Consider the following 23,829-nt stretch of genomic DNA (forward strand, 5'->3'; position numbering starts at 1 on the left):
ACCCGGCCGGGGGGGCGGGGCTCCGAGGCTCCGAGGGGCACGGTTCAGGGCCCGGCCGCCTGGGCTCCAGGGGCCCGGGAACCTGGATAAGTAGGACTGCTGCCGCGGCTACGGGGGGTGCGGGGTGGAGCGTGCCCTGTATTTTCTATACGGGTTCCGGGGCCCGGTAGAGGCGCGCCGCGAGGAGAGGAAAGTGCGGCGGCCCTGGAACCTGGATATCGCGCGAGGCAAGCTGCGCGCGGGCGGGCGGGCTATGGCGCAGGCGGGTTGCGGGGCCGGCGCTGGTGGCGGGGCCCGGTGCATGGCGGTCTGTCGGCGGAGTCGCCCTCGGGGGCTGTCAGGTTGGTGGCTGCGGGAAAAGTGGGTCCACAGTGCCCAGGTGGGAGGGCGGGCGGGCGCAGGGCCCCGGGAAGGTCCCGAGCCCGGCGTGCCCACCCTCCTCTGGCCCTAGCCCAGCGTCCGGGCGGCTAGACGGCGACCTGACCCCTCCCCCACCCGGGGCCCCGGCCCCCTTCCCTGCCCCCTTCCCTGCCCCTTCTTTCCGCCCCGGGACTCCTCCCCCATGACTTCTAAACCCCACCCCGGCTCCCAAACCCCACGCCCGCCTCCAGCTCTGTGACCCTACACCCCACCCACTGACCCTAAAACCTCTACAGGTAATCCTCAATTCTTATTCATTGACTCTGCCAACCCAGGAATTTCCCCAGCTCTGCCCAGGGACCCACTGACCCAGTGACTCCCTCAGCTCTAGTCCAGTGACTCAAGACCCGAGACCCCCACTCCTCTCCTAGGTGACCCTCCAACCTTCTCAGTGACCCCATTGGTCCGGTAACTCCCACTGTTCTATCTGTGTTCGCCCACAAACTTGGCGACTCCCTTCAAACCTTTCCTGGTAACTCTTTAAGCCCTACTTCAATAGTTTACCACCGAGTCATCTACATAACCCTCAACATCTAATAATCCCTTCTTTGCCCTGTAACCTCATGATCTTCATTCCATGCTCCCTCCTTCATCCTAAAATCACCCTCCCCGACATCCCTCTCCGCACCCTCAGCTCCTCAGTGTCAATCAGCACATGACTTAGAAGTCCCCTAGCACCACGCTGGTGCCCAGGAAGATATAGGATGAATATGAAGTAGTAGCCCTAGTTGGAGGCATCAAAGAGTTCTGGATCGAGTGTGTGATTCCAGACTCAAGTCCCAGCTCTGCCACCATGGTGTTTTGGAAACCTGGGACAGGTCCCTTCCTCACTGGGCCTCAGCTTGTCATCTGTGTTGTGTGTGATAAGGCTGGGTTAAGTGATCTCAGGAGTTTCCTTCCAACTGTGAAATTCTGCAGTTCTCAGTCAAAATAATACTTGTTGTTTACAATCATTTTTATACCCTCGCTAGAAGTTTACTCTAGTCACCTCACCTCAGGGTCCACTTGCTTCATGAACCATATTCCCTCACTCCCATGACCCCCTACACCCTTAATAGCCTGTACCTTTTTCCCTTGACCAGGCCCTATCAGTTAACAGGATAGCAGAGTGCTTCAGCTAGGGGCATTGATGTGATAAGAGACCTAGTTCTGGTCTCACTCTGGCTCTTCAGCTGTGGCACTGCAGGCATACCATTTAGGCCTGTCTGAACTCTCAGCCCCCACCTCTGCTAAGGGAGGGTAATAATCTTGCCTGAGATGGTGCATTTGGCACCATGCCTGGCCCATGGGAACCCTTAAATACAAACTGAGGAACCTCTATGGGTCTTACTCTGTCCTGGGTACTAGGGATTCAACAGACAAGACAGGGCCCATGCGTTACATTGCTTTTCTACCCCTGAGCTCTTGGAATACCCATCCTCTTTGCTGCGGCCTCTTCCTTTGATGATTTATCTCGTCCCTCTTTAATTATGATTGGCTAAGCACTTACTGTGTGCCACGCTTTATATGTATAAATTAAATTTACCTTTGAACAACTCCAAGAGATGGTTATTACTATATCTGCCATCATTTTGCATTTCTGTAGGTTTGGTTTGGCTTCAAATAAATAAATAACCTAAAACAGATACATAGCAGAGCAAGTATTTGAGCCCACAGTCTTCAAAACCCACTTGCTCCACTACCTCTTGCCCTAAACCTGCAGTTTTCCAGGTCATCTTGAGCCCCTTGTTCCTTATTTTCTAATGATTCCTAAGCACAACATCAGCTCATTCCATGATGCGCAGGGTTTCTGTTACCCTTTGCCCCATGGCTTAGTGAATTCCTCAACCCAGTGTTGGTGACTTTCCACCCCACGTGCCCTGAGACCCCCGCACCTTAATACCTCTCTTCATTTTTGTCCACATATCCTCTCACAGCCTTCATTCCATGATCTCACTTACCCTAAGGGGGCTGCTACCTCACTGGCACTTTACCCCAAACCCACTTAATCCTGCTAAGTCCCTTCCTTGCCACGAGTTCAGATACTCTAAACCCTCTGGCCCAGTAGTCTTTCCTCATATGATTTCCTATTTTCAGTCTCTTCTCGGTGATCTAGCTGCCTCCCTTCTACAATCCTCAGCCAAGTTCTTTACCTAGAACCTTCATCTAATTAGCCCTTTATGTAGTGACTCCCTTCCCCCAGCTTCAATGAAATGAGCCCCTTCCATCCCAATGTGAGCCCATCTTTCATACCTGTACACCCTCCCATTCTAAGATCCCTCCTCTTCATGTTCTGCACAGTATCCTAAAGGATCCTGCCTCCCACATTCCCAGATCTTGTGGCATCCTCCTCCTTGTCATCAGTGAGCACCTTTTCAAACCAAATTATCTTCCCCATTTTTCCTCTCCCTGCATCCCTGCATCCCTGCCCCTTCTCATAGTGCCTTTTCCAGCCCTTCTTCCTCTTACTTTTCTCCTGGCCATTCTCACCTCACCAATTTTGGTAACATCAATTATGATGCAAATAAATGCCCCTCTCATCCCAACTCTGTCCTTTTTCCCACTCTTCTGTGCACGTAAGTACAGAGCTCCAATGAATGACCCTGCCACTCAGTTCTCCTACCTTTATACACAGCACTGCTGGGCCAAACCTCATTGGCCTCAATGGTTTGTCCGAGGAACTACACTCTTCTCTGGGAACTTCTGACCATAGATCACCAAGATCACCATCCTTTAGGTAGCAAGGAGAGAGATCTTGGAATTCCTTCTGAATTGATCTAGCCTGGTCTCCTTGTCACACTCCCAGGATCCTCTTCTTTTCTGAAGCTGCTTGGTGTATATGCCCTCAGGGTCGAATGCTTTGGGTGTTAGCTTCTGCCAGCATTGAATTAGCCCCATTGTTTTCCAGACTCTGGGAGGACTTTCCATTCCCCCCCATCGGAACACTGAATGGTGAATAGCAAAATGTGAGATTAAAGATCTGCATCCCAAAGTCTATTCTGTAGGTCACCAAATTCCCGGGTGTCCAGTAATGTTCTTGTTGTTAGCAATAAATAATAGCACAGGACAGACCTCAGAGTAAGGAAGAGGTAAACCCTGGTAGCTACAAATTGATTTTTGAAAGATTTTGCCTTGGGCTTGCTTAATCTGTCTTAGGGCACAGAGCATATTCTGCCATGGATTTTAGTTATTTGTGTACTTCTCACCCATTCCCCAGCCCCACGACAATCTCCTTGAGAAGAGAGGCTGGGGTTTCTTTATCTTCTGGCATCTTAATCTGGTCCCTTATATTATGAGGCAGACTGTAAATACTGAGTTGAATGAACTCACTCAGAAATTCTGTATCAGGTACAAACAAAAACAGTTCACATCTGTGTTCTTTTTGTAGCCACAACAACCCCCTATCCCCAGAACGCTGCAGACAAGTAATGGGCAAGTCCCTTGATTTAAAAACAGTCTGGAATTTAGACCTTCCTTTTTCAGTCATTGGTCGGCTGGGGGAATGGGCGTGAGTGCTCATTTTCACTGTATATCTGGTAAGACTAGAGGGATTGGTTGCCCTTGTTGCTGGGACACAATGGTAACAAGGCCAGGGTCTGTTATATACAGACCAGTTCTCAAGAAAATAGCCAGGTGAGATATTTACTGGGGGTTGCAAAGACGAGCAGGGACTAGGGGAAATCAGATTGGCAACATGTTGGCAGTTGTAGAAGTTGGGTAATAGGTTCATGGGATGCATTACACTATTCTTTCTAGTTTTGCATGTGTTTGAAATCCATAATAGAAGTTAAAAAAAAAAAAAAAAGGTAGATGAACAAGTGCAAACTTAGCAATGTTCCTTGGAAAACACCTCAACACAAATGTTACTGAGTCAGTACTATTATCTAGGTTAAGTAGTATATTTAGTCTAACCTATCCCTGACCTCTTGTGTTGGTGAGATAGCAGGATGCTAAATACAAAAATTAGCACCCAGCAGAATTTTGTTCCAGTAACCCAGAAATTGGAACATGGTGGCAGCAAGCACCCATTGCCCAGAACCTGAGAAGGTAAGGCCATGTGGAGGGTGGAAGGTGAAGGAGAGACCAGAGCTCAGCTAGGGTCTACCCCTTCTGGCTTACGGCCTTCAGATTACTGGGAGATCTTAAAGTGGTGAGTGTTCATTCGTTCCCTCATTCATTCATTCCTTCCACAAATGTTTGTTGGCTATCTACTAGTACCCAGGGATAGAGCAGTGAATTAGACAAAGTTCCAGAACTTAAGGAGCTCACCATGGGGGTGAGACATACACTAAACAAATAAAAAGTAAAATCTATGTTGGGAAAATTACGTAGAGAAGGGAGAGAGTACCAGGAGTCAGGGTGTTAAATTTTAAATAGGCTGGTTAAGGAAGTTCTCATTGAAAAGGTAACATTGGAGTAGAAAACCTGTAAGAAGTTAAGCGGTAAGTCAAGCATATATCTGGGGGAAATATATTCCAGTTAGAGGGAACAGCAAATGCAAAGGCCCCAGAGGAGGAGTCTGCCTCATATATTCTATCTTTGAGGAACACGAAGATGCCAGCCAGTCTGGCTGCAGTAGGGTAAGACAGGGGCAACAGAGCAAGAGATGCAGGGGTGGGAGTGGTTTGGTGGCAGGTCATGTCAGGAGTTCATTGTGCAGCATGAGAGGAGCCATTGGAGGGCTCTAAATAAGTAAGTGACATGATCTGACATTCAGGATCATATTGGCTGCTTTGGTGAGAATAACCTGTAGAAGGAAAGAGTAGAAGGAGGGAAGCTGCTTAGGAGGCTATTGTAAGAGTCCAGGCAAGGGTTGCTGATGGCTTGGACCCAAAGTTAAACCAGTGGAAGAGTGAGAAGTGGTTGGATTCTTGTTCTATTTTGAAAGAGGAGCTAGCAGGATCCGCTGATGGATTGGATATGGCATGTGAAAAATAGAGAAGTCGAGACTGGTTCCTTCATATTTGGCCTGAGCGACTGAAGGATGGAGTTACCATTTACTGAAAGGGGGCCTGGAGGAGGGGCAGGGTGTGAGAAAGGATGGATAAGGAGTTCACTTGCAAATGTGTCAAGTTTCAGGTGTTTAGGGACACAGAGATGTTGCGTAAGCAGCGGGATAGACAAGTCTATGAGACATGCGTAAATTTCTGCTCACCTGAGAGCTGAAAGAACGCTGTTCCTGCGCAAGAGACAGGGCAGTACAGTGGAAGAACACTGGCAGTTCAGATGAGAGGCCCGGCTGTGCCGCCAGCCAGTTGGGTGATCCTTTGGAACTCCGTCCCGTAGCTCTGGCCTCCAGATCTTCATCTGCAAAAGGACTGCGTTGGACTGGAAACAGCCCTTTTCTCAGCCCACACCCACTGTGAGAGGCAATGGATTAGTGCTCAGAGTCAACAAGATAATGTATCTGTATATCTGAGAGCATTTTGAAAACTGCTGACCCCTACACCAGGTAGCAGTGTTGGTGTTAAGATTCCTTCCTTCACTTAAGTAACACGCAGTGAGTGCTGGACACAGAGGGTACAGACAGAGAAGATGCATTCAGCCCTCGTGGAACACCACAGGCTAGCTTCTCGGTGCAGCTTTGCTGCTGAGTGATAAGGAAACAGGCCAGAGTCTGGTGGTCTGGTGTGACGTTGGCGAGGGAAAGCCTGTGCTTGACTTGGGTCTGGGAGAAAAGCCAACGTGGATGTCAGAGATGAGGCAAGATGCTATCCCAAGTGAGGAAACGTGGTCCTCCCAGCTAAGAGCTAGGGTGGTAGGACTCCATTTCTTCCCTCCTTTGTTCTTTCACTCAGCATTTACTCCTCTGCTAGGATCTTCAGGAGCTACTCATTCTGTAGTAGATGGTTTCAAATCTGGCCTCAGGAGTTGTCATTAGAGCTCCTCACAGTTAAGCTCCTCACAGAGCTGATTGAGGATTTAGATTTGAGCTAAAGAGCTCGGTTAGCTATGTGATCTAATGGTATTATTCATTTTGTGTCTGGGGACACATTTTTTGTTAGGTGCTGATTATACCAAAACGCGTGCTCTCCCGCAATGTAAGTTGTAAGCAGTCTAACAGAATGTAGGAGTGTGTTATTCCCCCCCACCCCCAGCAGAATCCCATTTAAGGACTCAATACTTAAATACTGCATTTAAGTATTAATGCTTAATACTCAATAATTAAATACAGTATTTCAGTCACATACTGTGTCAGAGTGACTCCCTCACTGCATCTGGAAACAGTCGCTGTGCCGTGTTTATCCTTGTGTCATTTAGATCTCAGTGTTTATATTGTAAGGAGGCTTCTCTGACCATCTCAATAAGAGTACAGGATACAGCCCATCTTTGTTGACAGGTCACCCACAAAATTTGTTTAGAGTGGATATGTAATCAGCATCTTACATTTAATGTAATGGGGAAATTTTGTCCTGGTGAGTGAAACAAAACCACTGAGGTGAAATCCAAGTTCAACTAAAGCCATTGTCTTTAACCGGCAGCCTTAAGCTACTGACAAAACCTCAGCTGCCTCTTGCCCTGGCAGCTCCCAGTCAGGGTCGAGAAATGGGTGTGGACGTAAGGGTCTCACGGATCCTTTGCAGTTATCCCTGTTTTGCTGGTACGAAGCATGCAGCCTCTTGAGGCTCCTCACTTAGAGCTCAGAATCAAAAAGATCTGGTTTGTTGGATGTGATAGTCAAAGCTCACAGCATAGTAGACTGGCCCCAGCTGGAAGTTTGAGCACTTCTGTTCACCCCCAGCTTGCCCTCAATAAATGGTTCATTTCTGAAAAGCCCAGATACAACTTGCTAGCTTTGTACTGTTTCTCACTGCATTTATTGATGTCCCCACTGCCTTGGGATAGTTGGTGAAGCTTGACACCCATGCAGTTACTATAAGAACCTAGGAAATGGGGACTCTGTGAGATTGTAGAACTGACCTGAGGCTTAGATGTGGAGGGTGTCCCTGTGATCTGAGTTCTCTCTGTCTGAGAATATCATCCCTTCAACCTAGTAAGTCCTGTCTGAGGCCACAGAAACAGGGAGGGAGAAAGGCAGCCTCTGCTTGGCCATCACTCAGCCAGACCTCCCCCTCCACCTTTGTGACCTAGAGCCAGCAAGTTCTCAGGTCCCAGCAGGTTTGCTGTTGCCTCCTGCTCAGCTTGATCACCTTTCCATATTGTCCACGAATTGTCAAGCTCAGTTTTCAGATGTGGTTTTGCTATAAAACTATAACCTCAAATCCATGCTGTCAGCATTGGACTAGCCATGCCTCATGATTGGAGAATCAGATATTGCCCTAGCCAACAAAAGGAGTGCAAGGAATGCTCTCAGACTTTCTTCTTTTATTCATGTATTTGTATTTGTTTCTTTAACATAGATGATACATTCCCGAGGCCCGAGTTCAGTGAAAAGTCAGCCTTGCATTGCTATTCCCCCGTCACTCAGTTACCCTGCTGCGGGCAACCTTAAACAGTCATTTCTCCACCATCTTGCCACAGACTTCCTACAGAAGGCACTGTTTTATACCTTCCCATTTTTTTCTGTAATATGTTTTAGAGATCTTTGCATGTCAGTATGTGAGGACCTTCCTCATTTACCTATGTTTGCATTGTATAGAAGTTCCATACTGACAGACCCTTATGCTGCTTTTAATGTTTTTGCTATTACTACGTACAGGGGTGCCATGACTCACCTTAGACCCATACCATTTTCCACATATGTATGTCTTCCTGCAGATTAGACATGAAATTGCTAGATCAGATGGTAGGTACATTTATACTTTTGATCCATACTGCTAAATTGCCCTCATTAGAGCTCATACCACTCTATACTCCCCCAGCAATGGAAGACTCTGTGTATTTCCCCACAGTCTCATAGACATTGCTCTGAGTTAAAAAGAAACAGATCACCAGGGTGCCTGGGTGGCTCAGTTGGTTAAGCATCTGCCTTTGGCTCCGGTCATGATCCTAGGGTCCTGGGATCGAGCCCTGCACTGGGCTCCCTGCTCAGTGGGAAGCCTGCCTCATTTTCTCCCTCTCCCTCTGCTGCTCTCCTGCTTGTGCTCTCTCGCTTTCTGTCAAATAAATAAATAAAATCTTTAAAAATATATACAGATCACCTACAGATCGGCATAGCATACTGAATGGTGTTCCACTTTGACATTTTATTCCACAAGACATGCAAAGCCAAACACAGCCCAGTTTGAAGAATACCGTGTATGAAAAGATAACCGCTAAACCTCTGGTAGTTAGAAGAAAGGAAAATCCTAGAGGAAGGAGTTCTCTACCTCTGTCCTTAGACTAGCGTGAATTAAAGGAGAAATAGATGTCTTTTTCTGCAGGACTTGGCAGGGACGAGATGCAGCTAGTGATGGGGGAGCTGCGGGGGGGAATAAAGGGAGACCCCAAGAGGGAGGAGCTGATAACCAGGCAAATGCATTTAGTGTCCACTGGAGAAGTACCTCTTGGCTCCATGCTGGTTTCTTTTCATTTCAGCAACTTTATCTTTTTAAAGGTTATACCTCTTCCGTTTAGCGCACCTGCTCTTCTCTTTTTGGACTCTCTCGCTCTTAACCTCACTTGGAGTTAAGGTGTCCGCAAGTTGAAACTGGATGAGTGTTGAACCTTATGTCTCGTTTCATTTAATGTTCGTTTGTTCACTTTCCTCCATTCATCCATCCAGATGGGCTTCATGGTTCTTGTCCGAAAGGCTTAAACAAGCACCCTGTGCAAGTAGCTCTGTTTTCTGTGTATTCTTTTTGTAGAATGAATTATGAAGACAAGGTTCTTAGATCTCAGATCCTGAGCCTTCCCCGGTGGGATTAAGCATTCATGTCTGTCCTCTGGAAAGCTTGGAGCAGTCTCTAGTGCCGTCTGCAAGGCCCATTTGTGCCTGCCTCCTGGCTTCACTAACATTGATGGTTGGATTTTTTTTTTTTGATTAACAGACTTTATTTCTTAGAGCACTTGTAGGCTTCTAGAAAAATTGAATAGGAAATGCAGAGAGTTCCTGGGGCGCCTGGGTGGCTCAGGTTAAATGATTTGGTCATGATTCTGGGATCCTGGGATCAAACTCTGCTTTGGGCTCCCTGCTGGGTGGACAGTTTGTTTCTCCCTCTTCCTCTCTCTCTGCCCCTCCCCCAGCTTGTGCTCTGGCTCATTTTTTCTCAAGTAAAATCTTTAAAAAAAGAGAGAGAGAGAGAGAGATAGGCGCCTGGGTGGCTCAGTTGGTTAAGCATCTGCCTTCAGCTCAGGTCATGATCCCGGGGTCCTGGGATGAAGTCCCACGTCAGCCTCCTTGCTCAGCAAAGACCCTGCTTCTCCCTCTGCCTGCTGTTCCCCGTTTGTGCACTCTTTCTTTCTCTCTCTGACTGACTGATAAATAAATAAACAAAATCTTTTTTAAAAAAAGAAAAGAAAGGGACGCCTGGGTGGCTCAGTTGGTTGGACGACTGCCTTCGGCTCAGGTCATGATCCTGGAGTTCCAGGATCGAGTCCCGCATCGGGCTCCCAGCTCCATGGGGAGTCAGCTTCTCTCTCTGACCTTCTCCTCGCTCATGCTCTCTCTCAAAAAAAAGAAAAGAATATACAGAGAGTTCTAATTTACCCTTCTTTATGCCCCAGTTCCGGGTTTTCCCTATCAATAACATCTTACATTGGTGTGGTATATTTGCTACAATTGATGAACTAATATTGATGTATTATTAGTAACCAAAGTTCATAGTTTACGTTATGGTTCACTCTTTGTGCTGTCTATCCTATGGGATTTGACAAATACATGATGTCAGGTATATGTCCACCGTTACAGAACTGCTCCACTGACCTAAAAATGCCCTGTACTCCATCTGCACATCCCTCCTCTCCCACTCCCCATACCCCATGGCAACCACTGATCTTATTCGTGTCTCTCTAGTTTTGCCTTTTCCCGAAGTCATATAGTTGGAACCATACTGTATGTAGCCTTTTCAGATGGCTTCTTCCACTAAAATGCATGTAAGTTTCCTCTACATCTTTTCGTGACTTAATAGCCCATTTCTTTTTTATCACTGGAAAATATTCCATTGTCTGGGTGTACCCCAGTTTGTTTATTCAAGGACATCTCCGTTGCTTCCAGCTTTTGGCAATGATGAATAAACTGCTATAGACATCCATGTGCAGGTTTTCTGTGGGTGTAAGTTTTCAACCCATTTAAAAGTAGGAACGCTGGATCATTTGGTAAGACTGTTTGATTTTGTAGGGACCTGCCAAACTGCCTTGCAGTACCATTTTGCATCCCCACCAGTAATGAATGAAAGTTCCTGTTCCTCCACATCCTTGCCAGCATTTAGTGTTATCACTGTTTTGGATTTGGGCTATCTCATTGTCTGTTGGATGTTAATACTTCTCCTTTGATTTATGGTAATGGGATAAGTATAATACCACCATAATTATTCTTTCTCATACTTTAATTATTGAGAGAGCACCTTTTTTGTATTATTTATTTACTATTAGTGTTTTTCCCTGTATGAATTCATACTCAAATCTTTTTTATTTTATTTTATTTATTTATTTGACAGAGAGAGAGATCACAAGTAGACAGAGAGGCAGGCAGAGAGGGGGGGGAGGCAGGCTTCCAGCTGAGCAGAGAGCCTGATGCGGGGCTTCATCCTAGGACCCTGAGATCATGACCCTGAGCCGAAGGCAGTGGCTTAACCCACTGAGCCACCCAGGCGCCCCTTCATACTCTAATCTTATTCCAGTGGGAATTTGATACTGTTCTTGGAAGTTTGTATGTGTCTGTGTGTGTGGGGTTTTTTCCACCCAATTTTTTTTTATTGTGGCAAAATGTACGTAACATAAAATTGACCGTCTTAACCATTTTTAAGTGTACATTTAAGTTGCATGTGTTTTTAATATCATGTCTTATATTTTCTTTAATATTTTCTCTTAATATTGATTTTTTTTAAACCTAACTCTTCTTTTGACTTTTCATTTGCTTCAAAAGCAAAAACTGTCTCTTCTTCCTAGCTGAGGTTTGGATATTGTTCCATTCTGATGAATTGATGGAATAAATTTAACCTTTTAGTCCCGAGGTGATGTTTTTAAGTAATGTGATGCTTCTAAATGAGCATGATGATCGAGTCCCTCCTGATGGCTGATGGCATGTTTCATTTTCAAATAGCACTTCTTCCATGGGTGCCTGGGTGGCTCAGTCAATTAAGCGTCTGTCTTGAGTCCAGGGATTTCTGCTCGGCAGGGAGCCTGCTTCTCCCTCTCTCTCTGCCTGCCTGTGTACTCTCCCTCTCTCTGTCAAAGAAATAATAACATCTTTAAAAAGAAAATAGCCCTTCCCAAGCCAGCAGTGACCCCAGAAACAAGTCAGATGTAACTTGATAATCTCTGTATTAATTTGTGTATTGCAGTAGAGCATACCCTTAGGTTCACCTTTCCAAAAAGACTTTATTCTAGATTTTTCTTTCCATGGACTGACGGTGGGTTTGAAACTCAGCCATGATTCTATGTTTGGTGGTTTATAAACTAAGGTGTTAAAACTCACCCTAGACTTAGGACTAAAAATTAGGTTTTTAAGTTACCTATTTTGGTTTAAATGAATTCTGTTCTTCAGTAAAAGGGTCTACATTTTCATTGCCCTTATGGAACTAAAAATAATCTACTTTGCCTGATTATTCTCTTTTCTGTGACTAATTCAAATCTAAAAAATTGTAGCTTGGGGCGCCTGGGTGGCTCAGTGGGTTAAAGCCTCTGCCTTCGGCTCAGGTCATGATCTCAGGGTCCTGGGATCGAGCCCCACATCGGGCTCTCTGCTCAGTGGGGAGCCTGCTTCTCTCCTCTCTCTGCCTGCCTCTCTGCCTACTTGTGATTTCTCTCTGTCAAATAAATAAATAAATTCTTTAAAAAAAATAAAATAAAAATTAAAAATTGTAGTAGCCAAATAGGAATCATGCTAAAAAGTGATCTGGGCTTTTAAAATCAGTGTGCTTTTTTTGCAAAGAGATGTTTAGCTGATGTTTTAAATGTACCTTATGTTAATGGAAGTTTCTGTTACTAATTTCCTGTTTTCTCTTTACTGTTTGGAAACCCACAGAACCAAGCCTGTTTCAGTAGGGGTTTTATGTGTGCATTGGTTTGTTTCTATAATAACAAATACTGAATCATTTTACTACAGCTCTTCCAAATCTGGCTCTCATTTGTTTGCCACTTGACTTGCTCAGCCTCTGTCTCTCCCAACCTAATGTCACTTTGTCCTCTCTGAGCAGTTTTGTTTATTTCCAAATGACTAGTTTTCTGAGTGAAAGTTAAGTCTTCCTTGCCTTATCCCCCCCACCAAAGCTGAACATTCTTCTCTTTCCAAGCAAATGTTTTGATTTATTTTTCTTTTTATTCCTTTCTTTCTTCCTCCCTCCCTTTTCTTTTCGCTTCTGCATACAGTTATCCTCTGGGCTGGCTGAAGCAGGACACAGAAAGCCTTATTCCAAATATCTGAGGAGTTCAGACTAGCAGAAAATGATAGAAGAGTGAACAGGTGCCTGTAGTCAAGGCGCCTTGCTCTGGTGTGGGTCAGATGAGATCTGAACCATGCCAAAGTGAAGCACAAATTTATGGCTGCCATCTAATTTTCTGTCTTTCATGGCCCTTATCTTTCTGCTTTGAGGAGACAATTGAAGCACATCTTGTTTCATGGAAAGACCTAAAGATCCAAAGTATCCAAAAAGCTTTTCTAAATGTTCTCTCTCCCCGATAAATGATAATTTACATTTTTACATTAGGAGACATACATGTATTATGGAGCCACAGGGCTCTTGCCTGCTACAGAGCCAACAATAAGTTAAGTTCATTTTATTTATTTATTTATTTATTTATTTATTTATTTTTGGAAGTTAAGTTCATTTTAAAATGCAACAGACAGAGAAGCTGGCTGCAAGTTCTGGAAGAGTCCAGAGTACTCCTTATTCATCCCTACCCATTGTCATGTGGCTCTTCTCTCCCATCCCCCACACCATCCCCAGTCTATCTCTCCCTTACACCCAGCCTAGGTCACTGGGGAGCTGACGAATCTTTTGCCTACAAGGAGAAACAGAGCAGCTGCCCCTGCTCCCTCTCCGTCCTTGCTCAGAAGGCCACCGGACTTATGAATCTGAAATGTCAAGTGCGGGCAGGAAATGCACAGGCACAGCTGTCCTGAGGCAGTGACAGGCCTCTCTTTGGCTCTGCTAGTATCTCTGTTGCTAGTTTAGTAGCAGCACAGAAGGATTCCGAGGAAAGCATCATTCCACAAAGGAAAGGGAGGAACATGGCCATCAGACACGCGTACAGCAGCCTTCTCCCCACCTGTGGTCAGTCTCTGGTGGAAGGCAGCACCAGAGATCAGGAAGGGCTGGAGAGCCAGAGTGGACCACTTATAAAGGCTTATATTATGGGCTTAGGGAGGAAAATGGAACATTTAGCCTGGAGATGAGGACATGTAAAGGGAGTGGAGATTTGTTTTCTTTGAGTGTAAGAAGCCTTATTTTGGGAAATGTGGCTTCCAGCTCTTCCCTCTTTCCATTGTGGTCAGGTCCAGGAGGACTGGGTTTCAGTTACAGTGGATGACAGCAAAGTTAAACCATTAGTAGTCAAGTGTTTTGTGTCAGCCTGGATTGGCAGAAGGAAGAAATGCACTGTGTATTGAGAGGGACGGGCCGGGGCCGGCCAGCCTGGCTTGGAATCCTGGCATCCGCCCTTCCCTGGCTGTGGGACCTTGGAATAAATGACTCTGCCTCTAAGCTTCAGTCACCTCATCCGTAAAGTGGAAATAATGGATCTAATTTCTTCGTAGGGTTATTTTTAAAATTAAAAGAGTTAATATAGGTAAAGCACTTTGAACGGTGGCTGGCACTCTTCGGGGCTGTCTGTGTGGTAAATATAATTAGCACGAGCAGTGGGAAGGGTTTTAGGGACTTCCAGGGCAGCACTTCACCTTATGGCTCAGGAGGTGGTCGCAGGAGATAGAATTGAGATTCGAATCCATTTCTGCAGACTTCTAGTTGACGGCATTGCCACTCTTTAGCTACTTTTTAGAAATGCCTGTCACTTCGAAAGCACTTCCCTTTCCGTTCCTCTCGCATCCCTCCTCCTCAGGGCCAGTTTTTCTAGGGTACTTCTTATGTGCCAGCACTGCTAAATGCTGACATATGTGACCTTATTTAACCCTACAGCAACCTTTGGAGAAGGTGCTGTTAGTAGCACCCCCCCCCTTTTTTTTTTTTTTTTACAAGTGGCATCTGAAGCTCAAAGAGGTTCAGTGACTTGCCCAAGGGTACACAGCTTCAGAGAGGGATAGAGCCAGGCTGTCTGACTCCAGAACCCGTGTTGGTAAGCGTGCCATGGATTTTCTTCATAAAATCCCAGTAGAGTACAGATGTGCTCAATTAAACCAACCGTTGCTACAGGAGCCAGCTCTAAAGATTTGGGGCCATTTTGTAATCCCGTTTCAACCTATAATTGGCTTTGTTTTCAGACCTGGGTCTCATGTGTGTCCTTACTCTGACAGTGCTGTTAACAGAAACAGGTTACCAAAAGAATTTCTCTCCCTGCTTAAGACTCTGAAAGTTGAGAGTCATGGAGCAGACCAAGAGAGACCAGGACTAGAACTTGGGGCTATCAGGGCTCTCAGCAAGGTTGGGGTCACTGCCAGGATCCTAGTAGACAGGATAAGATGGGTCAGTTGCCAGAATTCCCATCTAGAGCAGTGGTCCTTTACCTTTAAGCCCTGTAAGACACTCATGCAATCTTTAAACTCCCTTCTTTTTTTTTTTTTTTTTTTTAAGATTTATTTATTTATTTATTGGACAGAGAGATCACAAGTAGACAGAGAGGCAGGCAGAGAGAGAGAGAGAGAGAGAAAGAAGCAGACTCCCTGCTGAGCAGAGAGCCCGACGCGGGACTTGAACCCAGGACCCCGAGATCATGACCTGAGCCGAAGGCAGCGGCTTAACCCACTGAGCCACCCAGGCGCCCCTTTAAACTCCCTTCTTGTCAGAAAAATGCATAAGCTTGCACACCAAAATAATGTTTTCAGGTGGCTTTAGCTAAAAATGTACTAGGCCGCACAATAATAATAATAATAAGTATTTAAGAACATACTCTGGAGCCAGACGGCCTGGATTCAAAATCCTCCTCTTGCACTTACTAGCTGTGCAACCTTGAGCAAGTTACTTAGTGTCTCGGGCTTCAATTCCCTCAAATATAAAATGAGGATAATCACAGTATTTAATTACTGGATCTTTGTGAGGATTAAATGAGTTATGTATAAAACACCCAGTACACTGTTCCTTTACAGCACTGTTCACTATTACTGCTCCTAGTAGCGTAGCCATTCAGTAAATGTTTATGGGCAGAATGAATGAATAATTCTAGCGGGGATGCTAAGTCTAAAGTAGAACATCCCAGCCAGCGTGTCAAAAGTGGGCTATAGTTATGTAAAGATACTGACCAGCTCAGCCCTTGGGGCTGCCAGAGCCCCAGCTGGTTGCTCCTGGCTTTAAGCAGCAGCATCTGCCACATACAAACATCCTTCTCTCTGGCTGCCCCGACATGAAAACAGTTTGGGCAGCACTGACTGAGAAGATCAGTCCGGAGATAGTGAGTACCAAGTAGGCAGTCCAGATGCCAAGTCCAGGGGAATTCTGTGGTTGGGCGGCAGTGGGAATCTTAACTGCTAAACCTTGAACAAGGCTTCGCAACTGTGGGCTCTGGCTCAAGTAGGGTGAATGCAAAGGAAGTCCTGCCAGGAGGATGCCCCAGGAGCCCCCTCCTTGCACACAAGGACCCGGTGAGTCACTGCACAAGGATTTGCAGAGCGCCCACAGTGAACCAGAAACCAGGCTGGAGCCTAAAGTCCTGTGTGGGCAACAGATGTGAAAGGGACAGTGATGAGTACTGGAGGAGATGACTAGGAGTGTGAGTGCTAGGAAGAGGTAGCGCTGAGGAGTTCTGATCATGGAAGTGGTGAATTTAGGTTTGTACTCCCCCCCCCCCAAAGATTGTATTTATTAGAGCATGAGCAGGGGAGGGGGCGGGAAGAGGGAGAAGCAGATTCCCTGCTGACCAGGGAACCTGACGTGGGGCTTAATCCCAGGACCTCGAGATCACAACCTGAGCTGAAGGCAGATGCTTAACTCACTGAGCCACTTAGGTGCCCCTGTGCTTTTTTTTTTTTTTTTGTCACTCTGACACAATATTACAAAATGCCTAGGAAACAGGCAAGGGTTTATTTGAGGACATAAATTAGGAGGCTCTCAGAGTAGTTGAGATGTGAGAGGTGATATTCATCCGAAGTAAGTACATAGACTTCTTAAGCTTTTTTTTTTTTTTTTTTTTAAGATTTTATTTATTTATTTGTAAGAGAGAGAGAGAGTGAGAGTGAGCACAGGCAGACAGAGTGGAAGGCAGAGTCAGAGGGAGAAGCAGGCTCCCTGCAGAGCAAGTAGCCCGATGTGGGACTTGATCCCAGGACGCTGGGATCATGACCTGAGCCGAAGGCAGCTGCTTAACCAACTGAGCCACCCAGGCGTCCCACTTCTTAAGCTTTTTAAAATTGTTTTTAATTGAGGTATAATTGATGTACAACATTATATTTAAGTTTTAGATATGCCACATAATGACTTAATATTTGTGTGTATTCCAAAATGATCACCACAGTTAGTTTGGTTAATATCCATCACCTTACGTAATTACAGATTGTTTTCTTGAGTTGGGAATTTTCAAGATTTATTCTAGCAACAGTCAGATATGCAGTTCAGTATTACTAACTATGGTCCCCATGCTATCATGCTATACTTTACATCCCCACGACTTACTTATTTTGTAACTGGAAGTTTGTACCTTTTAACTCTCTTGATCCATTTTGCCTATCCCTAACCCCTGCCTCTGGCAACCACCAATCTGTTCTCTGTACCTATGAGTTTGGGTATTTTTTTTTTTTTTTAATATTACATGAGTGAGATCACATGGCATTTGTCTTTGACTTATATCACTTAGCATGATACCATCTAGGTCCATCCATGTTGTCACAGATGGCAAGATTCCCCCTTTTTTGGTGACTAAATAGTATCCTGTTGTATATATGCACTACAGTTTCTTTATCCATTCATCCATCCGTGGACACTGGAGTTGTTTCCAGGCCTTGGCTATTGTAAATAATGATGAATGTGTGTGTCTTTTCAAGTCAGTGTTTTTATTTTCTTTGGACAGATACCCAGAAGTGGAACTGCTGGATCAAATGGTAGTTTTATTTTTAAGTTTTTGAGGAACCTCCATATCATTTTCCAATTTACACCAATTTCCATTCCCGCTAACAGTGCACAAGGGTTCCCTTTTGTCCACATCCTCCCCAACACTTGCTATTTTGTGTCTTTTTGATAATAGGCATTCTAACAGGTGGCGTCTCATTGTGGCTTTGATTTGCATTTCTCTCACGATTAGGGATGTCGAGCATCTTTTCATGTAACTGTTGGCCATTTGGATGTCTTCTTTGGAAAATGTCAAATCAGATCCTCTGCCTGGTTTTTAATTGAACTGTTTGGGGGTTTTGCTATTAAGTTGTATGAGCTGTTCATATCTCCTGGATATTAACCCCTTATCAGATGTGTGATTTTCCCCCTTTCTGTAGGTTGCCTTTTCATTTTGTTGGTGGTTTCCTTCGCTGTACAGGAACTTTTTTGGTTTGATGTAGTCCCACTTGTTTATTTTCGCTTTTGTTTCCTTTGTTTTTGGTGTCAACTCCAAAAAAATTATGGCCAAGACCATGTCAGGGAGCCACCTATTTTTTTCTAGAAGTTCTATAGTTTCAGGTCTTACATTCAAATGTTTAATCCCTTTTGTGTTAATTTTTGTGTGTGGTGTATCTAGACTTTTGAGGGAGAAGGAGGAATCAAGGATAACCCCACCTATTCTGGGTGGCTGGGAATGCCAGCCCAGGGATAGGGGATACTGGAAGAGGAACAGTTCCAGGGAGCACATTGTGAGTCTGTTGGGGCTCGATCTGTTTGTGATGCCTGTGGGATGTTCAGTGATGATGGTCAACAAGGCCAGTGGTTAGATTGAGCTGAGCGTAGGAGAGCTGTCAGAATGTGGAGATGTGATGTATGCTCCCCAGAACCAGCAGCACTGGGACTGGCAGCCTGCCTTTAATGGGGCTTCCTCCTAAAGAGAGTTAGTTTAAAGATTTTACTTATTTATTTGAGATAAACAGAGAGAGCAAGCAGAAGCAGGGGGAGGGGCAGAGGGAGAGTGAGAAGCAGACTCCCCACTGAGCAGGGAGCCTGACCTGTGGCTTGATCCCAAAACCCTGATATCATGACCTGAGCAGGCGCTTAATGGACTGAGCCACCCAGGTGCCCCAGGAGAGTGAGTTTAAAAGTGGGTTTTGATCATTGAATCTTGGCTGGCGTGCTTCTGTTGTATGCTCAACTTTTAGAAATTCTTTAATATTTCTATCTTGCACCTTCTTCACGAAAGCAAACATAGTTTTATACTTTGAAGAATTCATCTTCCTTTCTTCTTAGCTGGCCTCGTTCACTCTTTCTTTATGTATCCTTGTAGCAGGAGGAAGCTGTGCAGCTCCTAATGTGACACTGTCCATTTTCTCAGACTTGTGACCCAGAGGGAAATCTCTGACCTCAGCTGTGGCTCTTGGTGCTGGCCAGAAGCCAACTTCATGTCTGAGTGTACGAGTAGCAGTTTGCCATGGAAAGCTTGGGGCTGCAAACGGTGACCCTCAGTGATGGGACGACAGCCTATGTCCAGCAAGCTGTCAAAGGTGAGTATTTCCAGGTACCCCAGAATCTCATACTGTCCTCCAGCCTCTGGAGAGGAATGTCCCATTCTTAGAGTCTCCCCACGACTGTGCCCTCCTGCTTGCATGCCACAACTTACTCAGCAGGAGAATTTCATGAGGTCACTGACAAAAAGGGAACTCTTTAAAAGAAAATGCCATTGAGGCAGGCCAGCCTAGAAAATCTGACTAGCCCAGCTGGAAGAACCAAGACCTTTGAAAGGCATAATTTCTTTTTTTTTTTTTTTTTTTTTTTAAAGATTTTATTTATTTATTTGACAGAGAGAAATCACAAGTAGGTAGAGAGGCAGGCAGAGAGAGAGAGGAGGAAGCAGGCTCCCTGCCGAGCAGAGAGCCCGATGCGGGACTCGATCCCAGGACCCTGAGATCATGACCTGAGCCGAAGGCAGCGGCTTAACCACTGAGCCACCCAGGTGCCCCTGAAAGGCATAATTTCTTATGTGCGGTAAGTAGTTCATAAATATTTCTGGAAATGAATGAACACCGTGTTGGTTATATGACTTCCTGCTTTTCAAATAAATTCCCTGTCCAGTTTCTGGGTGCTCTCTAGAAACTTTCAAGTAAGTTAAACCATGTACAGAGGGGGACACCCAAGCGTAGATATCATGCGTTAGGTCCTAGTAAGGTTCTCAGAATAAAAATACAAGGGTATACACTTAAATTTGAATTGAAAAAAAAAAACTGAATTGCAGATAGATAATAATAATTTTATAATAATAGATAATAATTTTCTAGTACAAGTATATCCCAAATACTGCATGGGATAGATATGTGTAAACATGAGATTAAGCACTAAAACTAGTAAAATAATGGGGCACCTGGGTGACTCAGTTGGTTAAGTGTCTGCCTTAGACTCAGGTTGTGATCCAGGGTTTCTGGGATCAAGCCCCATGTCGGGCTTCCTGCTCAGTGAGGAGTTTGCTTCTCCCTTTCCCTCTGCCCCTGCTTGTGAGCGCTCTCTCTTTCTCTCTCACATAAATAAATGAAATCTTAAAAAATAAAACAAACGTAACAAAGTAATAACACAAAGTACTGAAAAAGAATTGGCTGTTTATCTGAAATTTGGAATCCCCTGAAATTCCATTCTCTCTGCAACTTAAAATCAAGGTGTGTTGTAAAGTGAGAACTGAATGTCACTGAAGGACGGGCCTTCGGGCCAGGGACGCGCACTGCTCTGACAGCCTCCTTTCTCACCAGCATTCTCAGGCATGCCAGATGGCCTGCCTGTCCTCCTCGCACAGCACTGGGCCAACATTGCCTCGCTCCTGCGCTTTATTTTGCCTTTTCCGGACTCTGAGCACCACCGTCCTCCTGAATGTGCTGTCATTGCAACATTGCCCGCCTTCGTTTCAGCACATTGTGCAAGTGTATGTCAGTTCCCAAGAGAAATTGTCTGTTGATTTTATTTTAAATTGTCTGCTTGCAGATGACCTCGGAGAGGCCCCTTAATCTCTTCAGTAAACTCTTTCCCTAAGACAGTGTTGGGTTGGGAAGGGTTGCCTTCTGGAGGTTTTTTTTTTGTTTTTTTTTTTTTTAAGATTTATTTATGTATTTATTTGTTTGAGAGAGAGACAGTGAAAGAGATCATGAGTGAGGAGAAGGTCAGAGAGAGAAGCAGAGTCCCCGTGGAGCTGGGAGCCCAATGTGGGACTCGATCCCAGGACTCCAGGATCATGACCTGAGCCGAAGGCAGTCGTCCAACCAACTGAGCCACCCAGGCGTCCCTGGAAAGGTTTTTTGTCAAGAGCTGTCCATGATATGTGGGCCTGGTTGGCTTCGTCCATCCGCTTGAGAACAGCACTTCTCTAGAATACTTTGGAAGCTTGAAACTCTTTGCAGACTCCCTATCACGGGTCTTGCCCCTCTGCGGCAGGCACAGCAGGCTGAAACAGAAGAATGGAAGCATGGAAATGACCGTGTGTGAATGAATGGTCGAGTGGCCACGCTTGGCCTGAGAGAGCCACCCAGTTTTCCTAGGTCTTTCCCTTTCATGTGTGGGTCTCCCTGAATCCCCACACCCCCACGCCCACCCTGTTTCTCTCTCTCTCTCTCTACTCTCTGTTTTCTGGCTGCTTCATGGCACCACAGTGTGTGTGCACACAGACTCACAACTGATTTCACACTCCTGAGGGGGGAGTCGGCCTTCGGGAACCAGGACCACACTGTCCTAGACGCCATCTCTCCCCTGCAGTGAGCTCCTCTGAAGCTCGTGGCCAGGGCACTGTCCTTGTCAGCAGCCCTCTCTCTTTGGAGCCAGCTTCGGCGGCTCTAAAAGTTTATCAGATTTATCGGTCATCAGGGTGAGCATAAAATGTGTTATTCAAGCCAACATTTTTGAGAGTGGGAGAGTGTCCTGTGAACCAAAATGCACTGGGGCCCACGGGAACATATGGCTACCTCTCCATCGCAGGACATGAAGACCATGTCAGCCAGCCATCCTTCCCGCCTGGCCCTTCGCATTGTCGTCTCTGCTGTGAGAGGGGATTCTAGGTTGAAATCTTGTCTCAAGTAACCCTTCTCAACCTTTGGTCTTGTGCCTTGAAGCAGCAGTGACTGTGCCAGCAGAAACTCTGGTCCTGCTCTCAGAACCCCGAGTGCGGTGCCCTCGCCGTGACAGAGAAGGCATGAAATGCAGGGAAGCCCATGGCTCACGAATGGGTGGAGGTGACGGGGTCCCACGCCCTCTGCTAACTGCCTTTAGAACTCCTTCTTACCTTTGTCTCTGCCTCACCGGTCTTTAGCTAAGTTGTAAAACTGTGGGTTACTGATCCAAGAAGACAGCATGGAGGCAAGTATGGGGATTTTTCTGAGGGAGAGATAGCAGAGTTAGGCCAGAAGCAGCTGCCTGGTGTTTTTCCCACATCATCAGAGCTCAAATTACTAAACCTGAAACTTGGGAAGAATGGAGTAAGCAAACCACTTGTCACAAACTCTTCCCTCTCCTTTCTTACCTTTCTTGCTTCTTTCCCCCTCATTCCCTGGGAAACTCACTGGATATCAGGAGAGGCCTGTCTAATCCTATATTATTTGTCAGAGAGAGAGCGCGCACAAGCAAGGGGAACAGCAGGCCGAGGGAGAAGCAGGCTCCCTGCTGAACAAGGAGCCTGATGTGGGACTCGATCCCAGGACCCTGGGATCATAACCTGAGTGGAAGGCAGACAATTAACTGACTCAGCCACCCAGGCATCCCTGTCTAATCCTAATTCTAAACCAAAGAGCCTGTTGCTCTTGTAAGTGCTTCCCTGTAAGCTTACCCCTCAACCCTCCACTTTCTCTAAAAATAAATAAATGAAATTTTTAAAAAGAAAAATGCTTCCCAGTAAAGATCTGAGGTAAAGGAAGAGTAATATCTCAGGAACTCTGGAGTCTTTATGTTTCATACTTCTTGTTGTCTTAGGTGAGTCATCGTTTAATTAGAAAAATGAAATGAAAACATCAGAGATGAGTGAAGGAGATGTTCCCCACAGTGGCAGTGGAACAGGCCTAGAGAATAAGCCATAGCACGGCTGTTGGTGTCCACATTAGCTCCCCATTGCTTTATTTTCTGTTTCTTCTAAAATGGGAGATCAGGTTTCTGATGATAAAAGCTAAGGCTTGGGGCTCTTGGGGGGCACAGTCGGTTGGGCATCTGAATTTTGGTTTCCACTCAGGACGTGATCTCAGGCTCACAGGATCAAGCCCCACGATAGGTCCACGCTCAGCATGGAAGTCTGCTAAAGTTCTCTCTCTCTTTCTGCCCCTCCCCTGCCACTCGCCCTCTATCAAATAAATAATTCTTTAAAAAAAAAAAAAAAAGGCTTACTGAGGGCTGACCACCCACGTTCCTGGCATTGTTTTACATTCCTTAATCCATTTAACCCTCACAGCAACCCAGTGACAGAAACACAGTTTTTAATCCTCTTTTCAAAAGGGGGGAAACTGAGGCACAGAAAAGTTACATAAACTGTCGTAGAACACACAGCTAGTCAGAGGTAGAGCTAAAACTCAAACCCAGGACCCCTGGACAGTTCCAGAACCACTTGCTTTTAACCACAAGCTGTACTGCCTTATTAGACAGTCTAGTTCCGAGCATACTGCACAGTGGGAGACAAGGAATGTATTTCATTTTGTTAGTTCAGTTAGAGTGCTGAATTTTGACCTACTGAGGTCTTTCCAGGTTTCAGGGCCTTTTTTGTTCTCTATTTAGATCATTCTTGGCAGCTCACCGTTAGGCTGGAAGTCCCCCCTTCACAGAGCATGGATGGAATAATAAATGAAGGTGCTCCTCCTTGAATAATGGAAGGGAATCTGTTGGGGGCTCTAGGGTTCCTCATGGTGGGATGTCTTCACCCCTGGTACATCTGAGGCCCAGGCCTAAGGAATCAAAGAGCAGGGGACGTAGGGCATGTCACCCATGCTTAGACATGCAAACTATGCCTCAAACAGACCTCTTCGAGAAGCAGGCAGGTGTCCCTTGACCCTCTTCAGGGCCTGAACTGCTTCTCTACATTTCCACCTTCACAGGAGAGAAGCTGCTGGAAGGGCAAGTGATCCAGCTCGAGGACGGGACCACCGCATACATTCACCAAGTGACGGTGCAGAAAGGTGAGGGCACCCCAAGACACCCCAGCCTC

General features: G+C 45.7%; 1 protein-coding gene across 5 annotated transcripts in view; it reads left to right on the forward strand.

The window, feature by feature from the left end:
- Positions 1–23,829, forward strand: part of ZNF76 (zinc finger protein 76) — a 33,160-nt gene continuing 9,331 nt past the window's right edge. For 3 of the 5 annotated variants that reach the window (XM_059400090.1, XM_059400092.1, XM_059400094.1), the window contains exons 1-2: positions 1–341; positions 23,720–23,800. In XM_059400090.1, coding sequence (XP_059256073.1) covers positions 254–341; positions 23,720–23,800 — 169 coding nt within the window. In that variant the 5' untranslated portion in view covers positions 1–253. Of the gene's footprint in view, positions 342–19,011; positions 19,181–23,719; positions 23,801–23,829 lie in introns of all 5 variants that reach the window. The other 2 variants (XM_059400091.1, XM_059400093.1) reach the window with 1 other exon arrangement.

The sequence above is a fragment of the Mustela nigripes genome, chromosome 5, assembly GCF_022355385.1.
Source record: "Mustela nigripes isolate SB6536 chromosome 5, MUSNIG.SB6536, whole genome shotgun sequence".
Lineage (NCBI taxonomy): Eukaryota > Metazoa > Chordata > Mammalia > Carnivora > Mustelidae > Mustela > Mustela nigripes.